The sequence below is a fragment of the Pipistrellus hanaki genome, assembly GCF_964339955.1.
Source record: "Pipistrellus hanaki genome assembly, chromosome: 1".
NCBI classification, from domain to species: Eukaryota; Metazoa; Chordata; class Mammalia; order Chiroptera; family Vespertilionidae; genus Pipistrellus; species Pipistrellus hanaki.
Window position 1 is genome coordinate 169,849,178 of NC_140503.1, and position 15,695 is coordinate 169,864,872.

Consider the following 15,695-nt stretch of genomic DNA (forward strand, 5'->3'; position numbering starts at 1 on the left):
CCAAAGGGTCCAGCGTTCGATTCCAGCCAAGAGCACTTACTTCGGCTGCAGACTCCTCCCCAGCCCAGGCCCTGGTCAGGACTCGTGCAGGAGGCAAACAATCAATGTGTTTCTCTCTGTCTTTTCTCTCTTTTCAACTCTCCCTTAAAAATCCATGGGAAAATATTCTGGGTTGAGGATTAACACACACACACACACAAACACACACACATAAAAAAACCCACCACCATATAGTTCTTTAAGAATCATTTACTTCAAGATGAGAAACTTCCCAAGATCCCTACCAATATCTCCCATTCTTTCAGTGCATTCCAGCCACACAACAACTTACACACATACTCACAAACACACTTACTGCTCTAGTTTCCTGCCTCATAAACTTAGAGCCAAACCACAGGATGTGTCCTGCCTTCCACATAGGTGGTCATGCCTGTGGCAGATGGTCATTTACCCTCCATCACTTCAGTAAAGTATATTTCACATTTTAGATTCTACACCCGGCTCTGTTTTTTCCCCCCATTTTCCACCCCAAGTCACGATCTCTTTTGGGCCTTGAAGTTCCCCAGCACCTGGAGATGGTAGAGCCCTGTGAGGCCTCCTTAACTCATGAGTCACTATAAATAGCAGCAACATCAACTCTCCCATGACACACATAAACACACTATTCATAACATCGCACGGCATGATAAAATGGAATCGCTATTGTAACAGAATAGTCAGAGGCAACCTTTCATAGTGTAAGAACGTCTACTTGGGGGCACTTCTTGGTGACTTCAAGAGAACAGCATTCCAGAAATCCAAGGCTCCCCGATTTAACTGGCTAACGAAGACTGAAGCACCGTGACACAGTCCTCCGCATCCATCAGTGTCACAGAGGAATGAACAGCAATTTTTTGCACCACACAAAACACTACATTGTTGAGCCAACTCAGTGTCACCAAAAACAGAAGTATGCCAAACACTTTTCCTTTCTGCATGGCACTGCCTGCAAGTTGCTGACTAGTCCCACCCAAAGGCAGTTCTAATCAGATTAATTTCACTGAGAAACACACACACAAAGATCCAGAAAGAGATCCTTCTCGTGAGAAAATGAATGGCCCATTGGCTCTCAGTGGCCCAGAACTAGGAATTCCAACTGTTGATTAAATCCAAGGATACTCTTGGTAAGCAGAGCCACTTGCTAATGGCAGTCCCTTACACACACACACACACACACACACACACACACACACACACACAAAATGCACACTAGAAATCGCCTGTCCCTTATTTCCTTGGTCCTTACTCCTGCCAACCAGCATCCAGGCTGATTCCCATTGGCAAGTTAAGAGATGGAATTTAGTTTTTCCAAAGATGCCACTGGGAGCCAGGAGCCAAGCTGACAGATAAAGCAAAGCGGGTACTTGTAGTCTAAAAGGCCAGCAGAGCTTACAGAATACTGATTAGGGTTCACAGGGACTTCTCCAAAGTTGAGCAATTCCTGTGTACACTGCACGGAAAAGATGAGCTGGAAGAATGTGTTCAGAGAAACCCAAAATAATAATTGCTCATCATTGTTGCTAACTAGATGCATCACTCATTTAATACTCAGAATGCTATGACTTAAGTTCTATCATTATCTCTTTTTACAGATGAAGAAACTGAAGCACAGAGAGGTGGCATATCTTGCCAAGATTACACCGCTGGTAGGAGCTGGGATTCATGCTGGGTCTGGCTGGCATACACGCCCCTGACAGAGTCTGCAGGAAATTATATCCCAAGAGCCCCTTCTGCAAAGGCAGGTTTTAGTTTTTAATTATTTAATGTAAAAAGCCTTTGTTTTTATATTAAAGATAAAGCATTTCCTGAAGATAAAGTACTTCCTCCTACTTACATAAGATGGAAAAAAAAAAAAACAGAAAGGAGGGTATAGTTTTTTGTGTTTTGTTTTGTTTCTTAATGGAAAAGAGCCTACCTCATTTCACACACATTCCGAAGACCTGCTTCTGTCCTGCACGTGGATTCATTTTGGGTACATGCAAGTGGCACGCAGAAAAAGAAATCTTACATTATATCAAAATTAAGGGTCTTAGCTGAGAATATTTAAAAACCAAGAAAACACAGAAATTCACCAAGAAGAATAACATCAGATCGGGGGGAGCGGGGCGCGTGCGGGGGCGGGGGGGTGGGGGGAAGGCACAGGGTGTGCACTGGGAAAAGGGGAAGTCAAGTGGCAAAACCCCCAATAATTTTGGCTCTTATGCACGGCTGCTCTGTCCATTTCCCGGGAAGCACTAAACAAAAGCAGCTGCCCATTTCTCTGTTTCAGTTTCCTGAATATAACAGGAGCACCCACTGGCACCCATTGTTCCAGGCGCACGGAACAATGCTCACTAGCACAGATCCATCAATTCTGGGACACATCCAAAGAGCTTAGAAGGAATACGCAAGGCCCTGGCCAGGTAGCTCAGTTGGCTAGAGCATTGTCCTGATACACCAAGTTTGTGAGTTTGATCCCCCGTCAGGGCACATACAAGAATCAATCATCGAGTGCATAAACAAGTGGAACAACAAAGTAAAGTGTCTCTTTCTCTCTCTCCTCTTTCTCTCTCTCCTCTTTCTCTCTCTCTTTCAAAAAGAAAAAAAAAAGAATACCACAAGACTGAGAGTGTGTCTGTGTGCACACACCTAGCAAGATGATTCCACAAGGGCAACACATATGTGTGCAACTGCCTCCAGGCACTGATGCCTGCTCAAACTTGTCAAGAAACATGTTACACATCACAGACATGCTGAACAGGATGTTCTGTTTGTAGCTCTGTTTCCCAACCCCTTACACATTTTCTGTCTCTGCAGGCACAAAATGGCCTGATTCCCCATCAATGTCCCAGGACACTAACAGAATGAGACGTTCAGAGATCAAAACCACCTATGGTGGGAAGTTGTGCTGCATTTCCAGAGCCTATGTCACCGAGCCTATCTTCCCTCCACTTTCTGGGAAACCCTTAGAGGATGGCAGCTGCTAACTGACAAAAAAAAAGTGTATGCTGGAGGAGGCAAAAGGGTTATTTTTAAGAAAGAGCACAATCTTAACTTTTCTCTCCACCACCCACTCCACACCACCTCCTCGTTCCCTTGTCTTCCCTCCTGCTCTTCCTCCATTTCACATTTCCTCCCCAGCCTCGCTACCCCTGCTCCTGTACCACACTTCTCACACGTGTTCCCCTCTTTGGGTCCTAAGTGGGGACAGGGGCTCAGACACCAGCCGCTCAGACACCACGCTGAGGAACAGCCGCTGTGCATGGACTTGGAGCTCCCGCTGAGCTCGAGGGGGAAATAAAGCAAGCGAGCTTCCTGCATCACAGCTCCAAAGGTGTGAGTCAGAATATGCATTCACTTTTTAGAAGCCCTGTGTTGACACCAAAGCCACAGAGAAAAGCAAAAGCACCTGTGTCATCAGCTAAGTGAACCCCCTAATGTCATCTTCCTAATGTGCCTAAATATTTGGCTTATTTCTTCTTTTAGATGACCTTTACTGTCCGAGTCCATGCCTTTTGACTATGGCTTCTGAAGCTGAGCAGCCCAAGTTTGGTGTGGAGTAGTGAGCATCTTCAAGTGTGTGTGATGAATCCATGTGCCCTGTGAATCAGTTTCTCCATCATCTGTGTATGACAAGCAACTCAGCATGCTCGGGAGCCACCTACCCAGGCCAAAATACCTCTTTAGCAATAGATAGATAGATAGATAGATAGATAGATAGATAGATAGATAGATAGAGAGAGGTAATATGCAAATTAGGCTCGGATGCCATAATGGGTCACAACCGACCATCAGCTGTTTATGAGCTTCTATGTGCGCCACAGGGCATTGCTCCGGAGACAAGATGGAAACAGGGAGGCGCTGGGAGAAGGCGGGACCAGCCTGAGGCAGAAGGGAGAAGGTGAAAAGGCCAGTACCATGCACAACAAGGCAGAAAGGAGACGGTTGCAGTTAGGCAGGGTTATCAAGCCGGAGGGGAGACCCAATAGGCAGTTAGGGCTATTGGACTGGCAGGGAAGCAGTTAGGGGCATCTGGCAGGCAAGCAGGTGAGGGGTTAGGAGTTAGTGGTTCCGGATTACGAGAGGGATTCCAGATTGGAGAGGGTGCAGGCTGGGCTGAGGAGACCCCCGCCACCCCCCCCCCCATGCATAAATTTCGGGTACCGGGCCTCTAGTAGTTAAAATAATGAGGCACTTTCCAAAGCAGCATAATTAAGAGTTTGGAGCAGATTTCCATGGCAAGGGAGGAAGGCAGTGCAAGGAAATATAAAAATAATTTCCAAGGATTAAAAATAAGAAAATCAACTCACCCATTATCTATAATGTAGGAAGTATTTAGATAAATAAAAGCAACACTTATGTATTTACCTATAGTAATCCATTCACTCAATTACACTTCAGTCAGCATTTATGAAGTATACGCCACATGTCAGACACTGTGCTAAGTGCTAGAGAAAATAATGGCAAGACAAACCTGATCCTAGCACTCACGGAGCTCATAACCTAGCATCAGCACCAGACAAAACTGTAGGCTCACAAAACTGAAAGTTAAAAACGCATATTATTAAGGAAACAAAGAACTGAGAAGGAACAACACTGGAGAACACACAGGACACAGGGTGGGGCAAAAGTAGGTTGACAGTTTTTCGTATGGAAACTAACGCAATAAGTAATAATATTCGGGACTCACAGCTGTAAGCCTACTTTCACCCGACCCTGTACAGAATAGGAAGGAAAGGCCTCCCAGATGACACAAAACTTTAAAGATGGAATATAAAGCAGAAGGAAAGCTAACCAGGACAGAAATGGGATGACGATTCCAAAAAAGACAGGATTACATGTGCAAAGGCCCTGAAGCAGAATAGGTTTGGACACCAAGAAGCTGAAAATTCAGTGTGGCTGAAGAACAGAGAGCAGGGAGAGAATGGCATGGAGCCCTCGTGTTGAGACTCCACGGGCCAGGCTGCCCAATCGGGATTTTCTTCTGCGGACAACAGGAAGTGTTCAGTGCAGGAATGGCATGGCTCCATTTACATTTTATGATGACCCCTGTTTCCTCTGGGTGAAAGAAGGCTTGAAAAGTGGAGCCTGTTGCAGTTGTCTGCATAAGAGATGGCAATTCCCCGGCCCCAAATGTGGCAGCCACACTGTTCAGTGGTAGACCGATCCAGGCATATTTTAGAAGTAGAACCAACAGAAGTCATTGGTTGATGGCTTGGGTGGGTGACATCAAGGAAAGAATCCGAGATGATTCTCATCGAGTTACTCTACTTATATGTGGGGTACTTTCAATAATAGAAGCCTCGCCTGACACAATGTCAGGCCCATGCACAAATCTTGTCTTATATTCATAGCAGAACAATTTACAATGGCTAAGATTTGGAAACAGCCTAAGCGCCCACCAGCAGATGAGTGGATTAAAAGTCTGTGGTACATCTATGCAATGGAATACTGCTATGAAAAAGGAACTTTTACAACTTGCAACAGCATGGATGGAACAGGAAAGCATTATGCTAAGCAAAATAAGCCAGTTGGAGAAAGATAAATATCACATGATCTCACTCATATGTGGGATATAATGATCAATATAATTTGATGAACAATACTAGATCCAGATACAAATGGCGGGGGGGGGGGAGGGGGGTGGAGGTTTAGAGAGCAACCAAAGGACTTGTATGCATGCACATTAGCATAACCAATGGACACAGATACTGGGGCGGTAGGGGCTTGCCTGAGGTGGGAATGGCTGGGAAGGGAGGGAGTCAATTGGGGAAAAAGGAGACATATGTAAAACTTTAGACAATAAATAAATAATTAAAAAATATTAAATGGGGAGAAAAGAATTTTGTCTTTGGGCTATGGTACATTACAGATATACGTATCTCCAAAAGCCTACACCTAGCAATAACAGAAACGGTGTGTGGCTGTTCTTGAGAACCAATAGTGGCATGCCGCTAGGCAGGTATTTCAGAAAATGAGTTTTCCCATAAAAGAATGTTATTGTCATAGTGGTGCCTGTGCCTCGTAGCTTCCCCAAACTCATAGGGTTAAATGTCCTTCGATACATGAGTGTAACATCTTCAGTAGAACAGCACCAGACAAACCAGCTACCAGTCCATCTAGTCTCCACAATAAGCAGCGGAGATAATATCCATGCTGAATTGAATGGTGCATAACTTATTAACTAGCAGGAAAATAACTAACTATGAAATGCAAATTTATATATAATTGTATGATGATCTCTGAATAACTTGGTCCTTAACAGTGGTCTCTCTGTATGATCCCTTCAGGAACTAGGCATACAACACAATGTAATGCTCCCCAGGAGGGCCTGAGGCTAATGAGAATGGACATCTTGCTTGTTGTAAACACTGTACTCAGACTAGTCCCCAAATGCCACAGAAAGGAACAGCACTCCCATTACAGACACATACTGATACTCACTACCTTTCTGACCCTTTCATCCCCTATACTTGTTCCATTGCCTTTCCTTCACAAAGCTGGTACATAATTATCATCTCAAAATCCCTGGGCCAACTGGCTAAGAGAGCATCTCTCCCTTTTTATTATGTATAGTGATGATGGACTCTTGTTCTTAAATTGCAGAATGGTAAATGACAAAGAGAGAGAGAGAGATCACATACACACACACACACACACACACACTAGGTAGAGTATCTCTGATTCGAGCTCAGGCCTTGCCGAAACAGATAGCAAATCAAGAAAGACAGTAGTAATTTATTTGGAAAGGGATGTTATCTTTTGTTCCTCCACACTATTAACTGTGACCTTTTTTTATCAGCATTTCAAGGACTTTACCTGAAACAGTCCCCATGCTTTTTCGTTTTTAGCTGTTTTTAATCAATATGTGAAGGATTCCCTTCAGATTCCCAACATTCCAATGAAAAGTGCAAAACTCTTGTCTCCTGCCTCTGGTCCCTCCTAAGTATCACATTTATTCTGACACCTTTAAGTTTTAGCATAGTGGTCCATCTCCAAACTCTGCTCAGGACACCTCTCTTCACTCAGGTGGTCCATCTGCGCTGCTCCTCTCAGCAGGTGCCTCTATACTTTCAAGCCACCTGCTCAGTTCCAATAGCGAGACTCTAACAAATTCACAGATTCACATCTCTGCACTTCACACCCTCTTCCATTTACCCCTATACACTCCCTTTTCAACACTCCTCAGCTGTTCATTCTAATTTGGCTTCTTGTCACCTGCAGTGACAGAACTGGATTTGCATCCATGCCACCCCTAATGTATTCTACTGCAGGTTCCATATTTCTGCAACTGTAGCAAGGAGATGAAGAAAGAACAGAGCTCTGCCAATGTGAAAAGCTGTCATTACGTAACACCTGGTTGGGGAATCTCCCCAAATTGGCATGTGTTTCTACTGCTTCTCGCTTCTTCTACTGCACATACTCATTCTCGCTTCAGACCCAGTTACCCCAATAGCCAAATACTCTCCACTTCTAAAGAAGCAAAAGCAGCATACACATGCGCCTAAACACACAGTCCTCCCATGACTTCGGCCTCCTGTTATTCTGTTCTTAGTAACACTTCTATCCAAAGTATGATACATAATATGTTCGACATTTCAAGAGCTACGCCACTCTGCTCTACATTCTTCTATGACTTACAGGATGCTTTTCCACTGTTCCTTTTTAAATTACCAACCACCCCCAGGATCTGGTTAAATGCCACTTAGAATCCTATTAAGTTCCATTGACCTACTGTCCCAATGGAACCTATTTCTCAGCAGAAACAATCCAAAAATTTATTTTAGTCACTACGTTGATTACTGTAGTCAAATGCCATCTTTAATATTCTTCCCTATTTCACTAGTCAAAATGTAGGATACACACAACCATGCCTAAACTTTGTCAAATATTCTCCGGCCAACTCAGACCTCCTCCTAGAACAACCTGCTGGGACAAGAAAAGCATCTCCACAGACATGGCCCTTTAGAGGAGGCCATCTCCTTGTGATTGCTCCCCTCCCCATGAGCCACAAGATCCTAAAAGGTGTCTTTCCCCAGGCCGTGGGAGTGAGGCGGAGAGAGGCAGCCACATCCCTGGAGTACTCACTGAGTGGCTTGAGGATGCTGCTGCCAGACTCGTCGGCGTTCTCCACATCAGACTTGTCTGAGTAGTTCTCAGAGACTCGCTCCTTTTCCTTCTTTTCTTTGTGTCCCGTCTTTTTCTTGTGACGTCTCCTTCTCCTGTAGCTCTTCGGCACGTGGACCCCAATGTAGATGGTGTGGTGGCCTAAAGGAAGGTACACAGATCACCATTTGAAACCACATCCTAGGCTGCATATAAACTGCACAAAATCCACAGGTCCAAAAAAAAAAAAAAGGTCTATAAATTCACCATTACCATTCAATATATGACAAATACGTTCAAGCTAAAAAATGGAATCTTCCAATTCTCCGTTAGCATAGTGTCATTCAACCTGCTGGAGGGCCCTCAGGTTCTATGAGGGTGTCCTCTAGTTCCTATCCAGATCGGCTAGTTGTGTTTAGGAGAGCCAAAGGAAAACCACACCGGAAACCAGAAATCCTTGATTCTAGTCAGACCTCTGCCATCAATGACCTCTACGACCTTGAGTATGTCCCTTAACCATTCTGGGCCTCAAGCTCATCATTTGCACAGTGACAGACTTACCTTGGGCAATCCCAGAGGCCCTTCCAGGGCTACTCTCCCCTGGGTCTGTGATTATACTCAACAGGGTGCTGAAAAAAGGAACTGTTGAGGCTACAAAAAATAAGGCTCTAACTCAGAGTTCAAGAAGTCATTCTGCTGGAATAAGGTTTTACATTAAAACTTTTTTTTTTTTTTTTTTTTTTACCCAATCAGCAGAATAGAGACTTAGAACTGGGACAAAATTGAGAAAAAATAAGACATACAACATGCTTGGAGAGAAGGTTTTAGAAATACTCAAATGTTCACACGAGGCAACAGCTAAAATGAATGTCAGCTACAGTGCCATTCTCATTTTTCCTTTTTTACTCCCAACCGTTTCTAAAAGCTGGTTGTTGCCGTGATAAAAATAAGCCCAGCCCAGCCAAAACTGCCTTGAAGAGAAGGGCATGAGGGGGAAAGACTGTGAAGTGCTTTCAGCTCTCTGGATGGATGGAGCTGCTAAGCTGACAGGAGGTATTATTTTAATAAAATCTGATAAGACAGAAAAAAAGGAACTCAAAGTTCCACATCTTTTTTTTTTTTTTAATTGGGAAACTTTTACTTTCCTTTTATATCCAGCATAACTCCTGGATGTGGGAACCACTATTTCTAGAAGTAATACAAAAACTTTGGCTTTTTGAACTAATTTGAACTAATTACATCTCATGTATGGCTTTGCTCTCCCATTCTGGAATCACCCCTTGAAGACCCCTGTACAGTGTCCCAGACAATATCACACACACCTACATGTATGTAATACTTGACCATGCAGCAGTAAGGCCGAGTTAAACTGCTGGGAACCGCTTTCCCCAGTAACTCATTCAGCATATCTTAAAACACCATCAGTCACAGCAGTGTTCCCTTAAACTGGAAGGAAGAAAACAATTCCTAGTACATGCTCCTTCAAGAAAAAGGTGCCGACTAAGGCATGCAGAACCCGGAGTGGATGGGCTAGCATTCAAAAGAAAACATTTGCTACTTGGAATGAAGTTGGATGCATCTCTATGTGTCACGCATGAACCTCCCCCCAGCAACACACACACACACACACACACACTAACTCAACTACTACAAAGCATCACAAACTTCTCCTTACAGAACCGGTACCAAGGAGAAATGGATCATGTCTAACCATCTGCAAGCAAACTGTTCTCATGGGAAAGGAGGAAACGCCTCAGAAACAATGTGAATTAAGTAACAGTGTCAGTTGTTTCCTGCGCTCCAGCTACAGAGGGAGTCCTGCAGCTTTATCTGAAGTTGCACACAATATATGTAAGCAGAGCCAGCCGATTTCTTGAGTAAAGCAAACACGGAAAGCTTAGCTGCCTTCATTCCGGGATTCGGAAAACATCATAAAAAAAAAAAAAAAAAAGTAAGTTGGAAAATTTTTTAAACTGTCACGTTAACTATTATATACATCTTATTAAATAAAGACAAGCAAGAAAAAATGGCAGTTAAACTGCATTAGTTATAGTGATGCTATTCGGAAACATTCGGTAATCTATTTATACAAATCTGTAGGGCACACCTGATGAATCCTTGACATGACACGCTTACTTGGGCTGATAGGGCTTTCAGGTACAATGTCTGGCTATAAGGTGGTGTTGTTCACCAAATGAAAGCATTAGAGCTATTCAGAAAGGGAGCTTTCAGAGAGAGCAATGTAACTTCTGGGACCTAATTCAAGTTGTCATCACCACAAAAACAGTGCCATTTTATTTCCATTTGGATCCCAGGCTCCCTCTGGCTTATGAGTAAGATTCTGCTGGTCCCGTTTCCTCTAGCGCCTGCCTCAGTCGCCTGCCCCACTCACTCTGTCACACCCCTTCAGCCAGGTGTGCTGGTCCTAAAACGTGGCTCCTTTCAAGACATCCCCAATCTCAGGCACTTTTATTATCAGTTTTATCGAGGTCTGATGTACTAGCACATGTCATAAGACTCACACGCTGGAAGAGCACAATCCAGTGATCTTTCGTACGTTTACGGAGTTGTGCAGCCATCACCATTATCTAACGTGAGAACATTCCCACCAATTCTAAAAAAAAAAAAAAAAAAGAGCCTCCTGCCCATTTGCAGTCACTCTCGGCTGTCGCTTCACCCCATTCAACCACTCATGCACGCTTGGTCCTCTCAGTGATGGCCTCCAGGAAGCTACAGCGCTCTGGCACCTGGGAGGCTGGGAGCTGTTTGTGGGGATCCACACCACAGCACAGCAAAAGCCCACATCCCCTGAGCGAGGGAGGTACGCCTTTCCAAGAGCGGCCAGAGGAAGCCATGGCCCTGGGCTGAGCGACCCAAACCTCAAAACATCTTCCTTCTCCTCTCGCACATTACCAGTAACTGAAACTTCCTGTTCGGACCTGTGTTCAGATAGAGGCAAAGGAGCATGGTCCCAAGGTGAAGCAAACCTTTAGGAACTCAGGGACAGTGCCTGTGTTTCATCAATTACTTCTTGACCTCTCTCCACTCCACCTCAGCTTCTTTGAGAGAAGAGTAAGGACAGCCTCACTTTGGTGGTGGGGGAGGGGGAGGGGTTGGCATGCTTTCTCAAGGGGAGGACCACATTCCTCATAAGCTGGATGTGCTCAGTGACAAAAACAGCAGAAGGAGAATGAGCTGGAACATAAACATTCTCACCACCCCCACAGAATACCTGTCTTTAAAATCCATACAACGCAGCATCGCTAATGGAAGCAGGCTATGGTTGATAAGATGACTCTAGGTGGATCTCAATTATTTATTTTCATTAGAATATCTGTACTTGTCTCAGAGATAGATCATGAAGATGGATAGCTATTTTTAAAATCACAACTCTCAGAGCCTTATCCAGTTTGGCTCAGTGGATAGAGTGTGTCAGCCTGGAGACTGAAGGGTCCCAGGATCCCCAGCCCTGGTCAGGGTGCGTGCAGGAGGCAACCAACGGATGTATCTCTCTCACATGGATGTTTCTCTGTCTCTCTCCCTTCTACTTTCTCTAACAATCAACAACAACAACAAAAATCATCGGGTAAAGATTAACAGCAAAAAAGACAGCAAGCTCTCAGAAAAGCCATAAAGGTTGAAGGTGTAGAATTATTTACATGTAAAATGAAAACGAGAAATGTGACAGACAAGCTTTCCTACCCAGCAAGGGTCTACAAAACAGTAAGACACTCAAAGAATCAGGGACAGTTATCTGCTAAACTTACTGGGAAATTTTAGGTTCAAAACAAACTCACACACACAAAAACACTTCTCTCTAAAAAATGTTTCCAAAGATAGTGTAAAAAGAAGGAAACATTTTAAAATAACAATAATTCATAGGGAAAAGGTGATGGTTTAAAATGTTATTAAAATAAAGGCTCCGTTCTTGCTCCTCAAAATTTTGTAAAGTACAATTGCTAGAATTTAGGTGTGAGTCAAAGAGTACCCAGTCCTTGACTTGGCAGGGGCCTCAGTATCATGTGTTCAATTACATACCCCGCATGCCTTTCTCAGACAGATGGTGCGAATTCTCCAGAAACTCTACATGTCTCGGGAATATCTCAGAACCCACCCCACAGCCAGCGCTACTGAGAAGTAAACACGGCTTTCTGGGTTATCTCTGAATGTCAGAAATTAGCGCCAGGTGCTCCTTGGCCCACCCATCCTCACCTGCTCCACCTCAGTGAAAGATGAGGCGCTGTGAAGATATCATGGGCAGTTCCCCGAATTCCTCAGATATTTCTAAACCGACATCACTGATAGTTGCTGTCATAAGCGCAGGCCACCAGAGCACCCTTACCCTTCACCACCCCACAGGCATTCCAATAGGCTTCACAGACACCCACTTTGCTACCAAGGAGGATTTAAGACTTTGTAAAATTAAACCCCAAAAGGGGTTTACCAGGGGCAAACTTTCTCTAGAGGCCTGGGTGCTTAACAACCTATGCCTCTACCTGCAAGACAGATCTGTTAGCTCCTTTAGGAAACATGAAGCTGTGTTTACAGAACATGCAGATGATGGAAACCATTTATTGGGTACTTATAAATAGGCCAGCTTCTGGCTAGGTCTCGTATCTATTACTTCATGCAGTACTCATAGCTGTCTGAATTAAATACGTACTGCTATTATCCACACTGTACAAGAGGCGAATCCAAGGTTCAGTGAAGTCAAGGGTACGGTCACCGGTTAAGGCATAAAGCCCCACAGAACTCTCTCAGGTGTCAGTATCAAGACCAGGGAGCACTTGGTCACTGCTCTGGCAGTGTTTTGTTTTGTTGTAACATATACTATATTTATACTATCAGTCTTACAACTGATTATGTGTCCTTCGTCACGTTGGCTGCTAGAAATAGAAGAGGCAAATCTCGGGCCAACCTGTAGTGGGCAGCCAGAGTTTCCTGACAGGCATTTTATACACTAACTCGCTCTTCTAAACCTGCAATCACTATTTTCCCTTCACACTAACCTGCTTGGAATAAAACAGCATAGAAATACGTTTTTTACAACCGGAGATGGGGGTCCTGTGGGAGGAGGATGGAGACGGCTGGGGGACCATGAGGGAAGCAGATTTCTGGACTATGGATTAGACCCCCATAATCACCCCGGCAAACCCACCCTTTACCCTCAGCTTCCTACATATATCTCTAACACAGATAGATGTCCCAAATTTGGTTTTTATCCACAAAAAAATAAATAAATAAATAAAAACCAATGGTTTTTATTGCTCTTTCTATAATCAACTGAGTTTCTTTTCTCTCTAGTTTAAAGCAGATTCCACAATACTTGGCACTTTATATCATTATTTTTAGAACTAATCAGCAATATTCCCAAAATATAACTTAAGTACTGCCTTCCCTGGCTTACCTAAAGTTACTTAGTCTTACTCCAAGATTCCTAAAATCTGTTATGGCTACTGCCAAGAAGGATATAGGCAAGAACATACAATTGACTGAAGACAGTCTCTCCAATAAATGGTCGGAAAATTGGACAGATACATAAAAAAAAAAAAAAAAATTAGTCTAGACCACCAACTTACATAAAAATAAACTCAAAATGGATAAAGGACTTAAACATAAGATGGGAAACCATAAAAATATTAGAGGAATCCACAGGCAGCAAAATCTCAGATATATGCCAAAGCAATATCTTCATTGATACAGCTTCTAGCACAGTGATCGGCAAACTCATTAGTCAACAGAGCCAAATAGCAACGGTTCAACAATTGAAATTTCTTTTGAGAGCCAAATTTTTTAAATTTAAACTTCTTTTAACAACACTTCTTCAAAATAGACTCGCCCAGGACATGGTATTTTGTGGAAGAGCCACACTCGAGGGGCCCAAGAGCCGCATGTGGCTGGAGAACTGCTGTTTGCCGACCATGGTCCTAGGGCAATGGAAACTAAAGAGAAAATAAATAAATGGGACAACATCAAAATAAAAAGCTTCTGCACAGCAAAAGAAACCATCAAAAAAATAACAAGAAAGCCCACTGCATGGGAGAACATATTTGCCAATGATATCTTCAACATTTAAGGGGAACTCATACAACTTACCAAGAGAAAGATAAACAGTCCAATCAAAAAATGGGCAATGGTCCTAAGTAGATACTTTTTGAAAGAGGACATAAGAAAGGCCAAGAGGCACATGAAAACATGCTCAAAGTCACTAATTGTCCAAGAGATGCAAATCAAAATGACACTGCGGCACCATCTCACACCTGTCAGAATGGCTATCATCAACAAATGACAAGTGCTGGCGAGGATGTGGAGAAAAAGGAACCCTCGTGCACTGCTGCTGGGAATGCAGACTGGTGCAGCCACTGTGGAGAACAGTATAGAGTTTCCTCGAAAAACTGAAAATGGAACCCCCATTTGACCCAGTGATCCCACTTCTAGGACTATATCCCAAGAAACTAGAAACACCAATAAGAAAGGATATATGCACCTCTATATTCATAACAGAATAATTTATAATAGTTAAGATTTGGAAACAACCTAAGTGCCCATCAGCAGGTGAGTGGATTAAAAAACTGGTACATCTACACAATGGAATATTATGCTGCTTTATAAAAGAAGGAATTATTACCATTTGCAGCAGCATAGATGGTACTGGAGAGCATTATGCTAAATGAAATAAGCTATTCAGTGAAAGAAAAATACCACATGATCTCACTCATTTGTGGATAATAAAGAACATTATAACCTGATGAACAAAGATAGATACAGAGGCAGAGAAGCATCGGACTGTCAAATTATAGCAGGAAGGCTGGAGGGGGTGGATAAGAGATCAACCAAAGGACTTGTATGCATGCATATAAGCATAATGAATGGATGCAAGACACTGGGGGGAGGGGGGAAGGGCATGTATGGAGGTGGGGTGGGGGATTGGAAATGGAGAGATATGGACACATATGTAATACCTTAATCAGTAAAAAATATTTTTTAAAAAAGAAGAAAAAAAACTGTGGTACATCAACACAATGGAATACTACGCTGCAGTAAAAAAAGAAGGAATTCCTACCATTTGCAAAAGCATGGATGGAACTGCAGACCATTGAAGCCAGTCAGAGAAAGATAAATATCACATGATCTCACTCATTTGTGGAATATAATGAACAACATAAACTGATGAACAAAAACAGATCCAGAGACAGAGAAGCATCGATCAGACCGTCAAATCTCAGAGGTAAGGTAGGGGAGGGTGGGGGTAGGGGGAAGAAATAAACCAAAGGACTTGTATGCATGCATATAAGCATAATGAATGGATGCAAGACACTGGGGGGGGAGGGCATGAGGGGGGGGGGAGGGCAATAGGGGGATAAGGACACATACGTAATACCTTCGTCAATTAAAAAAAAGGACATAGGGAAGGGTAGCAATATTAACAGTATTTATTGTTTCCTTTTAATTATGAAAAGAAAAATGTAGAAGAGGCAATGACCCTGGATGAGTGATAGATTATAAAGAATATATATATTTTACTTCTTGAGCCAAATAAATCTCAAAGATCTTGTACAAGTACATGCCTA

The 15,695-nt window shown here is 43.2% G+C and overlaps 1 protein-coding gene across 5 annotated transcripts in view; it reads right to left on the bottom strand.

Annotated features, from left to right (window-relative positions):
- Positions 1-15,695, bottom strand: part of SLC4A4 (solute carrier family 4 member 4) — a 323,102-nt gene that overhangs the window by 242,743 nt on the left and 64,664 nt on the right. For all 5 annotated transcript variants that reach the window (XM_084889751.1, XM_084889749.1, XM_084889747.1 and 2 more), the window contains exon 3: positions 8,107-8,286. In XM_084889751.1, coding sequence (XP_084745877.1) covers positions 8,107-8,286 — 180 coding nt within the window. The remainder of the gene's footprint in view (positions 1-8,106; positions 8,287-15,695) is intronic.